Below are 13696 nucleotides of genomic sequence, written 5' to 3' on the forward strand. Positions count from 1 at the left end.
AAAGAGTCAAAACACAAGAATTTGATGATCACAATATAAGGGTTTCTCAGGCGATGACCAAAAGAAACTTGTAGGTATTTAACAAAAAAGAGAATATGTGTTTCTGAGTTAAGTACAGAGGTAAGCAAGAAATTGCAAACCGGTTGTATACATTCTTCTCAAGCGTTTTCACGAAGGACGGTAATGAACCAATGGAGTTTCAGTTACCGAAAGACTTTCCAGACGGGGATGACTTGGCACTTTCAGTGGAAGGAGTATTGGCTTTATTACCGAATCTAAAAACTTCGAAGTCCATGGGTTAAGACGGAATTCCCAATGTGTTTCTAAAGAGATACGCAGAATGGATGGCCAAATAACTTTTAGTGTTATTTTAAAAAATCGCTGGCAATGGGAACTTTTCCGGAGGACTGGAAAATGAGTAAAATAATTCCTATACTGAAAGGCAGCGAGACAACCTCTGTCTCCGACTATAACGTGCAGAGGTTTTTGGAGCATATAGTTACCAAAGATGTCAGTCGCTTTATTTCTTGTAACGAGTTTCAAAGCGATAATCAACATGGGTTTCGTGAGGGCCTATCGAGAGTGACCCAGCAAGTAGAAGCTGTACATTATCTTTGTGAAGTGGTTGATGTTAGGGGAGAAGTATATATAATACATTTAGACTTTAAGGAGGCGTTTGATAAGCTCAATCATTCAAAAATACTAATTAAATTGAGATCTGTTTTATGACATACTAACGTTTTAACTGGATTGAGACATTTCTCACTAATCGTAAGCAATTTTTAAGTATCGACAAAAATAGGTCTGAAATACGTCATGTTGAGTCGGGTGTGCCACAACGCACACCAGACTCAACAATGTGTTGAGTTGTCAACATGACGGCTCAACACATTATTGTTTCCGGTATATATTAACAATGTTATTGTTAATCGTATAATCAAGCCAGATTATTTTCAGGTCATTGTATTATTTATACTGATTTTACACCTATATTTATACCGCCCATCATATTATTTCAAATGAGTATTTGTCTAAAATAATTTATTGGGTACAAAACCACAAATGTCGCTAAACGCGCAAGAAACCACATGCGTCACAATAGCACACAAGCATCACACTTTGGCGTTTCACTACACACTGCAAGGAGCCACTTTAACAAATATTCCTGAATCTCAGTTTCTTGGTGTCACTATAATTTCATATCTAAAATAGACAAAGCAAGTTGATAACGTAATAGGGCTGTAAAGTGGACCAGTTGGTTGACGTTTACATGGTGAGTAAAACAGCTCAGCAGGTAGTTCCGCTTTCTAGGCCGTTTTCTCCATCATGTTTAACGTTAATAATGTCACTGGCCAAGCCAACAAAAGATTACGATTTGTCAGACGTACGCTCTAGCTTGCTTCACCGCAAACCAAGCTGATCGCATACAAGATGTTAGTGCGCCCAATACAGAAATACACGTGCGAAGTCTAGGATCCGTACATATAGGAAAAAAACTTGAGTTAAAATTGGAAAGCGAACAACGAAAGGTATTGAGTTTCATATACTCTAAGTATCGAAGACAGGAGACGGTTCCTCTCGTGTACAGCAAAGCAAATTTACCTATGCTCCAATTCCGCAGAAAACAGAAAAAGGTTAAGTCTTTTTTGCAGCGTTATGAACCACTTGGTTGTTTGTTAACCAGCAGCAATATATAAGAGAAAACATGTCGCGAAAAATGAGGAATAAGCACGGAAGGCATTTGGAAGAAGAAAAAAAAGGTATAGTATGCTTTACATGCTCTTTTTTTTTTTTTTTGTTAGAAGACAGCGAGGGATTGGATTTATTTAACAGGAAGTGTTTTAAGTGCACGTAGCCGGAGGAAGTTCGCATGTATTATTTGTTAACGCTTGATAGCGTCAAGGGCTGTGTTTGTTATGTTAATATTGAGGGCATTGCACTTGTTCGATTTAGGTATTGTGCAAGTTTCAGCGCAGGACAGCGCGGACTGTGATTGTTGGGCGGTTGCACACACTGTGTTAACCTTAATGATGTATCATGCTCCTCTCATCTGTCCCGAAAGGGACCATTAGTATGTGGAAATAAAAAATTAACAAATTAAGAGTACTTAAACATTTTTAAAAAAGCTTAAATAAAAAGCTCGCTCTCTGCAAGGTTCTTTTGGTATTTTAAGCTCTATTTTTTTATTTCTAACGTGTTTTTATTTTCAGTGTGTGCGAAAACAGTTGGAAATCTCATGCCGAGCAGATGCACGATCATTAACCGCAGCAGGAGGCTTTGAAGAAGCTGAAACCAGGCACGTGTGACGATATAAATTTATAATATATTTGTACGTCAGTCATGTTGGATTAACTTGAGACTGAGGTCGGAAGAAACGTCGTCCTATCTATTTTTCGTCTCTTCTACGCTTTTATGTTTCTTCTCTACCCCCGTCTCAGGTCAATCCAATATGGCTAGGGCTCCATGTTTTCGGAGTTTATTTTTCGTGAAATTCGGAGGGTGTTTTTCGGAGTTTATTTTACGCAAATCCCTAAATCTTCAAAATTCGGAGATTAATTTCGCAGTGTTTCCTATTAAAAAATAATAAATAATAACCGGATGCAAACATATGCCAGATTATAAAATAAAAAGCGCTTGAGCCAATTAAGATTTCTTTAGTTGAATTTGGCGTTGGTGTCATTGGCAATACTAATTTGTCCCACGACAACAGTCGCACACAGGTGTGGCTTCGATAAACGTCGATACCTTAAAATCAATAAACTGCCGGAGGTAGCCGCAAGAAGCTCGAAGTCATCCCATCAATCTATCCCGCGGCCGCGCGAGGTGGAGGGGTTAAGGATGCAATAGAAAAGTTTCAAGTGTCCCTCTTTCCTATTTTATACAATCTCTATGGTCCATAGCTTTCACTGTTACCCCCAGACACATACCCTCTCCTTTCTCTAAATCCCAAATCCCATGGCCCAAACTGGAAACCAAAAGAGTGACTTTTGTCGTGACACGAATTGTACGATGACCTGTTTCCCTGAACGAACCTTGACGAGACAAGCCGTAAGACTCCCTTTTGACAACGGTCCGAGGCTTGAAAGAAAATTATGGTGTCATTTTATTAATGCTGCGCTGCTCAAATTGTTGAAAAAGATATTAATTTTTGTTTGCCGGGGGGAGGGGGGGGGGGGGTGGCAGGCATGGGCACATAACAATTCGGAGTTTATCGGATAAATTCGAATTGACAGAAACTTTACCGGCGGGTGTTTTTCGGAGTTTTTCGGATTTATCCGAAAACACGGAGCCCTAAATATGGCTAAGATTCACCAGCTCTCCTGCGCCCTTACAATATTTTCCACACGTAAGTCTTTTCCCGCTGCTACAACGTTTTTAATACCTCTTGCGTATTATTACTTTTTACTGCGCCCGTCAAGAGCTCAAACTTTCTGTGGGTTCATGAGATTTTAATAATTGTTTTACTCTTCGATCTTGCAGGTGAAAACGCAGCAGCTGCAGATGCTTACAAACTCCATAACGTAAAAGAAGCTTCTATTAATAAAAAAAAAGAAATATAAAAAAAAAATCCTGTCGTTTTTGTAAGGTCTGCAGTATTTTCATTTTATCTATTGGCTCACCTACTTCCCGTGCCAATAGAGATTGATTTCTTATATATGACGATTACCAGCTTTGAAACGATCGAGTGCTATTCAAAGCCAAGTGAACAGGAAAAGCATCTTGTTTGGTTGGTTGATTGTTTGTTTGTTTGTTTGTTTGCAAAGCAACAGGAAGTCATCTAACTTCCCATTGAACAACAACATACCTCTTACCTAACAATAGTAATTTGAGACCGGTCATGACGCCCATTTTCGTTTTCTTGGTATGGTTATGTGCGTTGCGCGCGTTTTATTTCTGACTTGTTACAGTGCCAGCTTGCCGCTGGCCAAATGACAGCTTTCGGTCTGGGTCGTGTTGACCCCTTTTCACGGACGGAAGGCTGACATAACAGTTACAGTGTATGCTTAGCGCCAGCAGATATATCGTTTCCGCCATCAACAGCGCAAGCAGCGCAATGTGCACCGCCTTCCGCGCTGACACTGCAGTGGAAACTGCCCGCAGGCACGCCGAATCAACGGTTTGGCCTACAAACGCAAATGTGCACTCTTTGTAAGCACATAAAGCATATACCGTCACGTCATGTAGAAACAACGGTTTCATCGGTATACAATCGGGGCGTATAAGGGCTCATTGCAATGTCGGCTTACGGGAGTGCACGGGAACCTATAGCACCCCGCTCGGAGCGGCGGAAGAGAGAAACAACTGATTTCCATATTAACAATGACCCCTCCGAAAGTAGAAACCAAAGGCGGAAGTACGGAACTGTTATTACACACGCAAGAGCTTTAATTGGTCGAGTTCGATCCCGAACGTTTCGGTGTGTGACTATTGTTTTCTGAAGAGGTCCGGAACAAGATGCTTCCTGACTGTGATACAAAATAGACGAGAGAGATGTGTTGTGTGCAAACAATAAAGCCGCAGTAACACTGGTCTTACTTCATAAAAAGACATGCTGAATATAGGATGACAGAAGTCTGTGCAAACACGCCTCGAGCATTTTTGAAAGCTCTTTTACGCAGAGGAAGTTTGTCTGCTCCTTGCGCAGGAGTAGCGGTGACGTCAGAACGACGCCGACTTCTGATTGGCTTTGATTGAACAGATAGTGGGTACACACCTCAATGCTAGATGCCTTGAGGTCTACCCACTATTTGGTTTCAATCAGCCAATAAGAGTTTGGCGTTCTGACGTCATCACAACCTTTATGCAAGAAGCAGACGAACTTGCACTCCGTATATTTATGCTTCAAACGTGTCCACGGCAGACATGTACAAATTACTCAAAAAAGGTAGTTAAGTTAAGTTACTGAGTATCGACGCCGAAAGTAGTTGAAGTAGAGTAGAAATTACGCATTTGTAATAGTAATTGAGTAAACTACTAACTACTGTAAAAAAGTAGCGAATTACTTTGAAGTTACTTTCGAAGTTACTTTTTATGTTTTTGTGGCAGCAAAATGAACAGAAGTTTTGATCAGTGAAAAACCCTGCGAGCCAGAAATAAATGCAGTCATTTTATGACTTCCAAAATAGTTTATTCGCTCGCCGAAGCAATTGTCTTTCAAAGTTGTTATCGGAAAGTTTTCCTCTTTTAGTTCTAATGACGTCCTCGGTCAAGCTAAAAAGACGTTCCACCGTGGCGCTGGATGCAAAGACAGCGTTTAATTTCAGAAGCAGGCTGTGCAGGGTCGGGTAAACGAGTGTCGGCATCTTTGGTGTCCATGACGAAACATGTGAGGCTTGCCTCGGCTAGAGGGTCTTTCATAACAAACTCTCCTCTTTTTGTTTTTCTTTTTTTTTTTCGGAAAGTTGAGATTGTTATGACTGGCCCCTCTTTATTCTCACGACGTTCGTAGATTTCGCCGAGCGAGTGCACCTGACCGTCAAAGGATCAAGTCTCGCGCCACGACGATGAGATCATCCGGACGACTGTGCGTCTCGTTGCAATGTTATAACCACGCCACTTAAAAAAAAAAAATTGTTTTTTGCCGTTGACGTTGGGTTTAACGAAAGGATCTCCCAAGGGTGACTCAAAATCCTCGCCGGCGACAACGGCATCCTGACGCGCCTCACAAGTAAAACGTTTTCAAGAAAGAGGAGGTCTCCCTGGCGTGGAAGGTCGGAAGGACGCGAAGGAGTACGTGAACAAGCATCGGAGCTCGTACAGTTGCAGCTGGAAGCAGGAACGTGCTTTGTGCGCGGGGGAGTCCGCTTTGCAAGGGAGTATGCGCTGACGACAAGGCGACCATCAGAACAGGCGCCCAGCTGCGAGGTCATCCCAGTGGCGCCTACCGTGGAACCTACCACTTGTGTCAGTACTCACTAAAGACACACCATGAAAACAGCAAAAACCCTCGGAGTGTCCCCGTCTTTCACGTTTGCAGCTGGAAACGCGGCGCTTGCGTGCATTACCGGATTAGGTCAACACCCGACCAAGGCTTGTCAAGCATCTCTGTCTACGTTCGTGCGCGCCGGTGTTATGTTTTGGCTGCTCGTCGCCACCTTGGCCCAAGGACGCCTGTGATGCAGTTTCTAAGGCTGCCGAATGTAAGTGCGTGGGAACGGAATGTGAGGGGGCCCCTTGTTCGTGAATACCACTTAATCTGCCAGCGTCTTATTTATTTCTGCACTCAAACTTTTGTGAGGAAAAAAAAAATAGGATTAAATTTCGAAAGTAGTTAGTAATTTGAGTAAAAGTTACCTGAAGAACGTAGTTAAATTAAACTACTAATTACCCAAAAAGAGTTGTAATTGAAAGTTACAAAGTTACTCGGAAAAGTAGTTAAACTACAGTAGTTTGAGTAGAGTAGTTGAACTACGTCCAAGTCTGGTCCACGGGCAGTCTTTTTTTTTTTTTACAGTTCTTGCCCATCCGATACGAAACGGTGGGTCCTCCGGTAGGAACTGTGCATGTGCCATCAACCGTAGAAAGCTCGCGCATGCGCAGTTAATTCAAGAGGGTCCAGCGTACAGTATCGGACGTGCAAAAACGGTTCCCGAAAACCCTTCTGCTATCCTAATACTGTCTTTTTGTATCGTGTATGCGCGGTGTGGTAACGCAGCTTGCGACTCTTATTGTGAGAAGTGCTCCAAAACCTGAAGGGGAGTGAGATATTCATCTCAAACCAGTTCTACAGTGTTAAATCTCCTGTGAACAGCGCGTTTTCGTTTTTTGATTAAGAAATATCGTTTTTGTGAGAATCAGAACAGCTTTCAGAACGTTTACAGGCGCATTTTGTTTCTCCGTGTTTTGGCCAACGGTTAAGCCAAATAAATGTGTATTTGACGTATGTTTTGTAGGCAGTGTTTGTTAAATGTGGTATACACGAGCGGCAGGCACGTATCCAGGGGGTGGGGAGGGGACGCCCTTGGGGCCCAGCTTCCCCCCACCCCCCCTTCCCCGAAATCTTCTATTTTTCTGGAGCTTCCTCTCCCCCCTCCCCCCTCATACAGCATTTTGTCATGGACACCGCCCCCCCCCCTCCCCCCCCCCCCCCCCCCCCTTCCCGAATCAAAATCCTGGCTACGTGCCTGACTAGCAGACACACCTTAACGTCCAGCAAATTATTTTCCTTGCGCTTCCTTGCACAAAGATCAAAACTCGGTCGACATTACTACCCGAAGGGCCTGAGAAACGGCGGCGAATGCTTAACGTCACGGCTTTCGCGCTCTTTCTGAGTTTGCTCAACCGTCGGTCGGCCCATCCAGTCAAGCGGAAGAAGTGAGGGTGTGCCTTCTACGCTTTGACGAAACTCCGACTTAGGGAAAACTAAGTATAGAATCGTGGAAGTCATGATCGGAGCTCTTTTGACGAAGGTTGCGAAGGTAGCTGCGAGCGTGGGCCTTTTGTTTTGGAATATGGCTCGACTGCGCAAGGGGCTCCCCCTTGCGCAGCGGACGGAGGTGCGATCGCGCCTTTGGTTTTGACATTAGATTGCTTATAGTTAGCTCGAAGATAAGACCGCGTAAAAAAAAAAAAAAAACAATTATGGGATATATGATCGGCAATTTATCGTCTGCTTTGACTGCGGCGAGTTTCCTTGTATTGCCGCTGAACAGCAAGTGGCATCGAGCTTCCAAATTATGTTTTATTTATTTCATGGAATGTATTTTTATCGATATTCTCAGCTAAAACTCGCCAATGCCACACGGACGTCTTGAATGTTTTTGAGGTGAAAATTTAAGCAGCTGAAAACTGGCTCGTGAGGAAATGCAGTTTCCTTAACGAGTCCCTGAGCTTAACACGATTATATAATTTATTTATTTATTTATTTATTTATTTATCTTACCCTTAGGGCACATGGTATTACAGAGGGGAGTGGGAATAATAGTAAACGTAATAAACAAATGGAACAAGATATACAATACTTAAAGAACAGGGAACATGAAATTGGCAATAGATGTACAAAAAAGTGCCTGGTCATTAATTGATGTGAGCGATGCAGGTAAGCGATTCCAGTCTTTGGAAGTCCTGGGAATAAAAGAGTCATAATAAACGTTAGAGTGGCAAAATGGGACACCGACTTTGTGACGATGATCAAGGCGTGCTGAAACAAAGTATGGGGGGATGATTAGTTGGGATTTAAGCTGAGGAATATGGTGGTAGATTTTATGAAAAAGACAAATACGAAAGAATGTGCGACGATGTGCGAGGCTTGGGAGTAACAAGTTATCTTTCATTGATGTAACGCTTGCGGTGCGGTTATAATTAGCCATTATGAAACGTGCAGCTCTGTTCTGAATACCTCAAGCGAATAAACGAGGTAAAGAGTAGAGGGATCCCAGATGGAAGCTGCATACTCTAGCTTGGACCTAAGTAGTGTTTTATAAAGAAATAGTTTTAATGATGACGGGGCGAGATAAAAGTTACGTTTGAGGAAACCAAGCATTCGATTGGCGTTGTTAGTCACATAGTTAGTATGAAGTTTCCAGGAAAAGTCAGCACTTAAAATCACACCCAGATACTTGTATGAGTTTACAAGTTCTAGGGGTGTGTTATTAATACTATAAGCAAAATTGAAGTTGGCTTTACGTGTTATGCGCATTATTTTACATTTATTAATATTGAGCTCCATTGACCAGAGTTCCCACCAGTGTAGTATGGAATCTAGGTCATGTTGCAGTTTTTGTGAGCCAGAGTCAGATATTACTTGATAAATAGCACAATTGTCAGCAAAAAGTTTAATTGAAGAAGAAACCACCGCATGCAAGTCATTAATATATGTTAAAAAGAGTAGAGGTCCTAGAACGGACCCCTGAGGTACTCCGGAAGAAACTGGTGCAGAGGAGGAGTTAGTACCATTACACGTTACAAATTGTGACCGATTCGTTAGAAACGATACTAGACAGTTAAACACGTTAGAGTAGATGTTAAGTTTACTTAACTTAAGCAGTAAAAGTCGGTGCGATACCTTGTCAAATGCTTTGGCAAAGTCTAGAAATGTGCAGTCCACCTGAGATCCCTCATCAAGTGCCGAATGAAAGTCGCTAGTGATAGACAAAAGTTGCGTTTCACAAGATAAATATTTTCTAAAGCCATGTTGAGCTGGTGAAATAAATGAATTAGATTCTAGAAAGTTAACGAGCTGCGTATAGATTATATGTTCAAACATATTACAGGGAACGCTGGTTAGTGAGATGGGTCTATAATTGATAGGAACGTGCTTATTACCAGATTTGTGCAAGGGAATAACTTTACCAATTTTCCAGTCGGCTGGTACCAATGAAGTCTCAAGTGATTGCTGAAAAATATGTGCAAGGATTACGGAAGAGTATTGATTTGTAGCTTTAAGAAATTTTGAGTTAATCTCATCTATTTCAGTCGCTGAGGATAGCTTAAGACAATTGATGATGTTCAGAACACCATCGGGAGAGATGATGATAGGATCCATTAATGGGAAGGAATCAACGTGATAGCTTGGGTTAGCACAGATGGAGGTGGTAGAAAAAGATCTAATGAACACTTCCTGGAACATTGTAGCGCATAAAGATTCCTCGATCACAGTTTCGTCTAGTGTTTTAAGTGAAATACATGAGGTTCTATCCCGGTGAAACAATACATTCCAGAATTGACGCGGATTATTTTTTAACATAGACGGTAGCAAATTGTGGAGGAAATTGACCTTAGCACTCTGAACTGCGCTCTTATAACACTGAGCAGCACTGAAGTAATTCTGCCAGCGAAGTGGGCAAGAGGTGAGCCTGGCAGCTCTAAATAAACGTATCTTTTTGTTCGATAACCTCAGAAGCGCCCTGTTGAACCATGGTGAAGTGGAATTTACAATTATGGTTTTCAAAGGTATATACTTTTTAGTGAGCGAAATCACCGCTTCCTTGAAAAGCGTCCAGTTAGTTTTAACAGAGCGCTCCGAGACGTTCTCAAGGAAAGTATCTAAAAACCTGGAAAATTCAACATTAATGGCATCAAAATTGGCTTTGCTATAGTCTCTGATAATTTTCTTTTGATTTTGTTTACTGGGGACCGATGCAACTCACGCTGTGTTCTTCAATATTCCCACTGAACTTCACTCACCAAAACATCTTGCCAATAATTAATGGCCGGAAGAAAGCTAGGGACGCTTCAGCAACCTTCATTTTAGCGTACGAAGAATATCTCTATGTGCGCCTAACATTTATGCTTTAAGGACTTAAAGCGGCAGGTCGACCAACACCACCAACAATAAGAATGGACTGCGACATCCTCCTTTTCGCCATTGGAACGCCGTCCCAGTCGGATGGCACCAACTCGGCACTTGGACCCGAGCCCTACGCCAAGCGCCCTTCGACGCGATTATTGGACACGACGCTCAACCGAACGCTGACGCTGCACTTTTGTCCAATTTGTATCTTCAGTTGATCTTACTATGGTGCAGCTCAATATTTTAGTGCGCAGGTTTTGAGTATTCTAGGTGGTGTTGCGTAGCCAGATACGCTGTTGCTTGTTTGCAAAAGCAGAACTTGTATTATCCTCACTAGACGGGTTCGGCACACGTCCACCAGGTGTCGACACGTAACCCCCATGATTAAAAAAAAAAGAATAAACAAATGGCCACTCGTGGGCACCGTTTTTCAGGAAACCCTCGTGGTGGTCGCGCTGCACGCTCCACACTCGTTGTATGGCCCTATACCAACCGGTCGACGGTGAGATAGGGATCCCTCTCTACCCAAGAGGAGCAGAGCACAGCACCGCAAACCTGGCAGAATTAAATAGCAACAGGCGAGGGGGGCAAGAGGAAAGGCCGCCATCTTCCCGAACGGAGTGACCCCGTGTGTTGCATTTTCTCGGCGACGCTAAACGGAGCGAGGGTCCACGGAAGGCGGCAACGGGTTCCTCAGAGCCGCTCCGCAGACACAACCAGTCCGGGTCAGCCCATGCATGACGATCGTTCGGCGGCAGCGGCGATTTCGACGTTTGACTGAGTCGGCGGGATTGTCGACCAGCGTGCTGCATATGCTGTCTTGTCAAGATGGCACCTCGGGTAAGATTATTTTTTTATTCTTCTTATATAGGCCTTCTTGACAACTTGATGTGGGATTTTTGTATACGGCACCATCGACGTGTTTATGAACCCCGGAAACGTAAGGATAGATTCGTGTACGTTTCTGGTTTCTTATCGATGTTGTCGAGGCAATCGGGTGAGCGCTTTCCGCCACCTCTAAGGCAATTGTGATATATTTATTGTCTAAAAAAGAAAAAAAACCTCGGAAAATGTATACGAAAGAAGACGGACAAACGTGTACCATCCGTGTTGATATGACCGCATTTGTGCTCATATATTTTCTACGCGGTCATTTGCCACAGATAAGCGCGAACTGGCTCCCTGAGGCCTTTGATGAGTTGTTCACCATATATAGGCTCCCTTCCCGAAGCATGTCGCCATAAGTAGCTACACGTATACGCGCCACAAGTACTACCCTCTCTAAATCTTTTTTTAACTCCCTCCTTTTTTTGTTACGTCTCTTTCTGGGTGATCTTTGAACCCTCCAGTGGCACATGAAATGTCTTAATGTGTGAGTCCGCCGAAATATTAAGCTATCCACAGGTTTGCGCTATATGGTGCTTGCAATAAGCTTAGCAATCATTCATGAAAAATATATATTTTTTCGAGACATCGACGATGTCACGCTTATAATGATACCATGTGTGTATATCAGAGTCATGGACTGCCCATTCTCACTGAAAAAGAACATCGATCAATCAACCAATAACTAGATCGATCGATCAATTGATCGATCGATAGTTTAATTAATCAACCATTCATTCATACATTTGCATTTAGGGAACTTTGACAGCGGATATGTTCATTTGGTTGAAGCGTTTTCTTAAGTTTGAGTTTCACCAACTTACTATAAGTTCCTGCTTGTGATTGTGAGCACGGTAAGTTGTTTAAGATTGGCTCTAATTCATTGTCAGGTTTTATAGAAAAAAAAAACGGTTCTTGCATTTACTCGCTGTCGTATCTCAAAGCGGCGCGCTGTCAAACGCAGTCAAGCGCAACATTGAGGATGGACCTTGAGCGCGATTAAGTTCCCCGTAGAATGTTTTTATCTGTTTTTTTTTTTTTTGTGCATGATTTGAGTTTGTCGGGTGCAGAAATGGCCTTGATCTCGACTCTTGTAACCATAATAAGACAGAACATCTGTGTCTACTATAACGCGGCACTCGACAACACCCTGGTTTCGATGTTTCTGCAACGTGAGGCCACTTTTCTATAGCTAGAGCAGCGCAAGCACCATCGAATGCAGGGAGATCCCTGCCCTGTCACACGGTCATAAAATCTATGCTTTGTTTCATCCTGACTTCCTATTTTTGTAACCATATGAACATACTTGTGCTCAATTGCACATCCTCCTATAAAAACAGAAAGAACGTGCAAATCCTACAGCCAAAGGTATTTTTTATGGCCAGTATGCGCAGACTAATTTCACTTGGAAATGTGTGCCTGCTTTTTTTTCGCGTTTATGTAATTTTGATTGATCTCTTTTGGCCTCGGGCAAAGCGACTGATCGCACCTTTCAGAGAAGGAACTAGCAAGCGCTGCAGCGCTTAAAAATCTCCTTGCTACAGTTATGAGAGCGTGCAGACATTATAAAGAAGCACACATTTAATGAAATTCTCTATCATTTCCAAATAACGGAGAGAATAAATGTTAGAAGCACCCTGAAGGCAACACAAAGGGCAGTAACATACCTTGACTTTTTAAGCGATGTCAGTCTTCAAAGTCCCAACTTCAAGACATAAGATGCACTTAAGCTCTTTCAGAGATTGAGTTTCGATGCACCGAAGTTTGTGTGCTTGTCGTCGCGCAAGTATAGATTTTGCCCAGACGCTTCGCGACGAAAATATACGTAGCTACTTTAAGTTGTTCAAGCGAGCATTGATTTCCCAAGACGCGAAGATTAGAAGGACGGAAGGGCGGCAGTGTGTGCAACGCGTAGCCGGCAGTCTAGTTTGTCATAATGTTGTAGAAAAATTGGACGCACTGGTTGCCGGGAGTGAGCGCATAAAATGGTCGTGATCACCGCGCCATCGGCGATAGGCCGTACAAGATCTATAAGGAAGTCTTTCTGTACCCGCGAGCGAGTGGCGAAGGAAACCAAACGCGGCGCTTCGTAAGTTATCCAGGGGTTCTTAATTCCTCCTAACCTCGGTTTGCTTTCAGATGTGGTCGGTCGTGGCACCTGCGATAAGAATTGGAACGGTGCTTTTCCTGCTCGTGCAGACCATCCACGCGGGTTTCACGGATCATGCAGGACAACTGTTACTACGGAGGCGTGAGTCACAAGCGGGAAACATTACTCTTCCTTGGGGCATAGAGATTTTCGCGTCGTGACCTTGCCTCGATCCCTCGCCGACAAATGATCAGTATTTACTGATTCGTTGTTCGATGGTGACGATCTGCGTTCCAAATCGTTTGTGTTTGCTGGTGCACCGGTGAACATTTATTTATTTATTTTGTTTAATGTCCAGAAACATCTCTATCCACGATAACGGTACAAGCAGACGTACATAGCCAGATAGATTACAAAATATTACAGTGGGTTACGTCACCGTTCGTGCCTCAACACATCGCTCATTGGACAGACCTAAAAAGAATGGGTGT

General features: G+C 43.0%; 1 protein-coding gene across 1 annotated transcript in view; it reads left to right on the forward strand.

The window, feature by feature from the left end:
- Nucleotides 1-12188: 12188 nt before the first annotated feature.
- LOC8050556 (pancreatic triacylglycerol lipase) overlaps nt 12189-13696 on the forward strand; it is a 35247-nt gene continuing 33739 nt past the window's right edge. Inside the window, exons 1-3 of the mRNA XM_040505061.1 lie at nt 12189-12288; nt 12339-12484; nt 13256-13367. Coding sequence (XP_040360995.1) covers nt 12189-12288; nt 12339-12484; nt 13256-13367 — 358 coding nt within the window. The remainder of the gene's footprint in view (nt 12289-12338; nt 12485-13255; nt 13368-13696) is intronic.

The sequence above is a fragment of the Ixodes scapularis genome, unplaced genomic scaffold, assembly GCF_016920785.2.
Source record: "Ixodes scapularis isolate PalLabHiFi unplaced genomic scaffold, ASM1692078v2 PGA_scaffold4__175_contigs__length_147842914, whole genome shotgun sequence".
Classification (NCBI taxonomy): Eukaryota; Metazoa; Arthropoda; class Arachnida; order Ixodida; family Ixodidae; genus Ixodes; species Ixodes scapularis.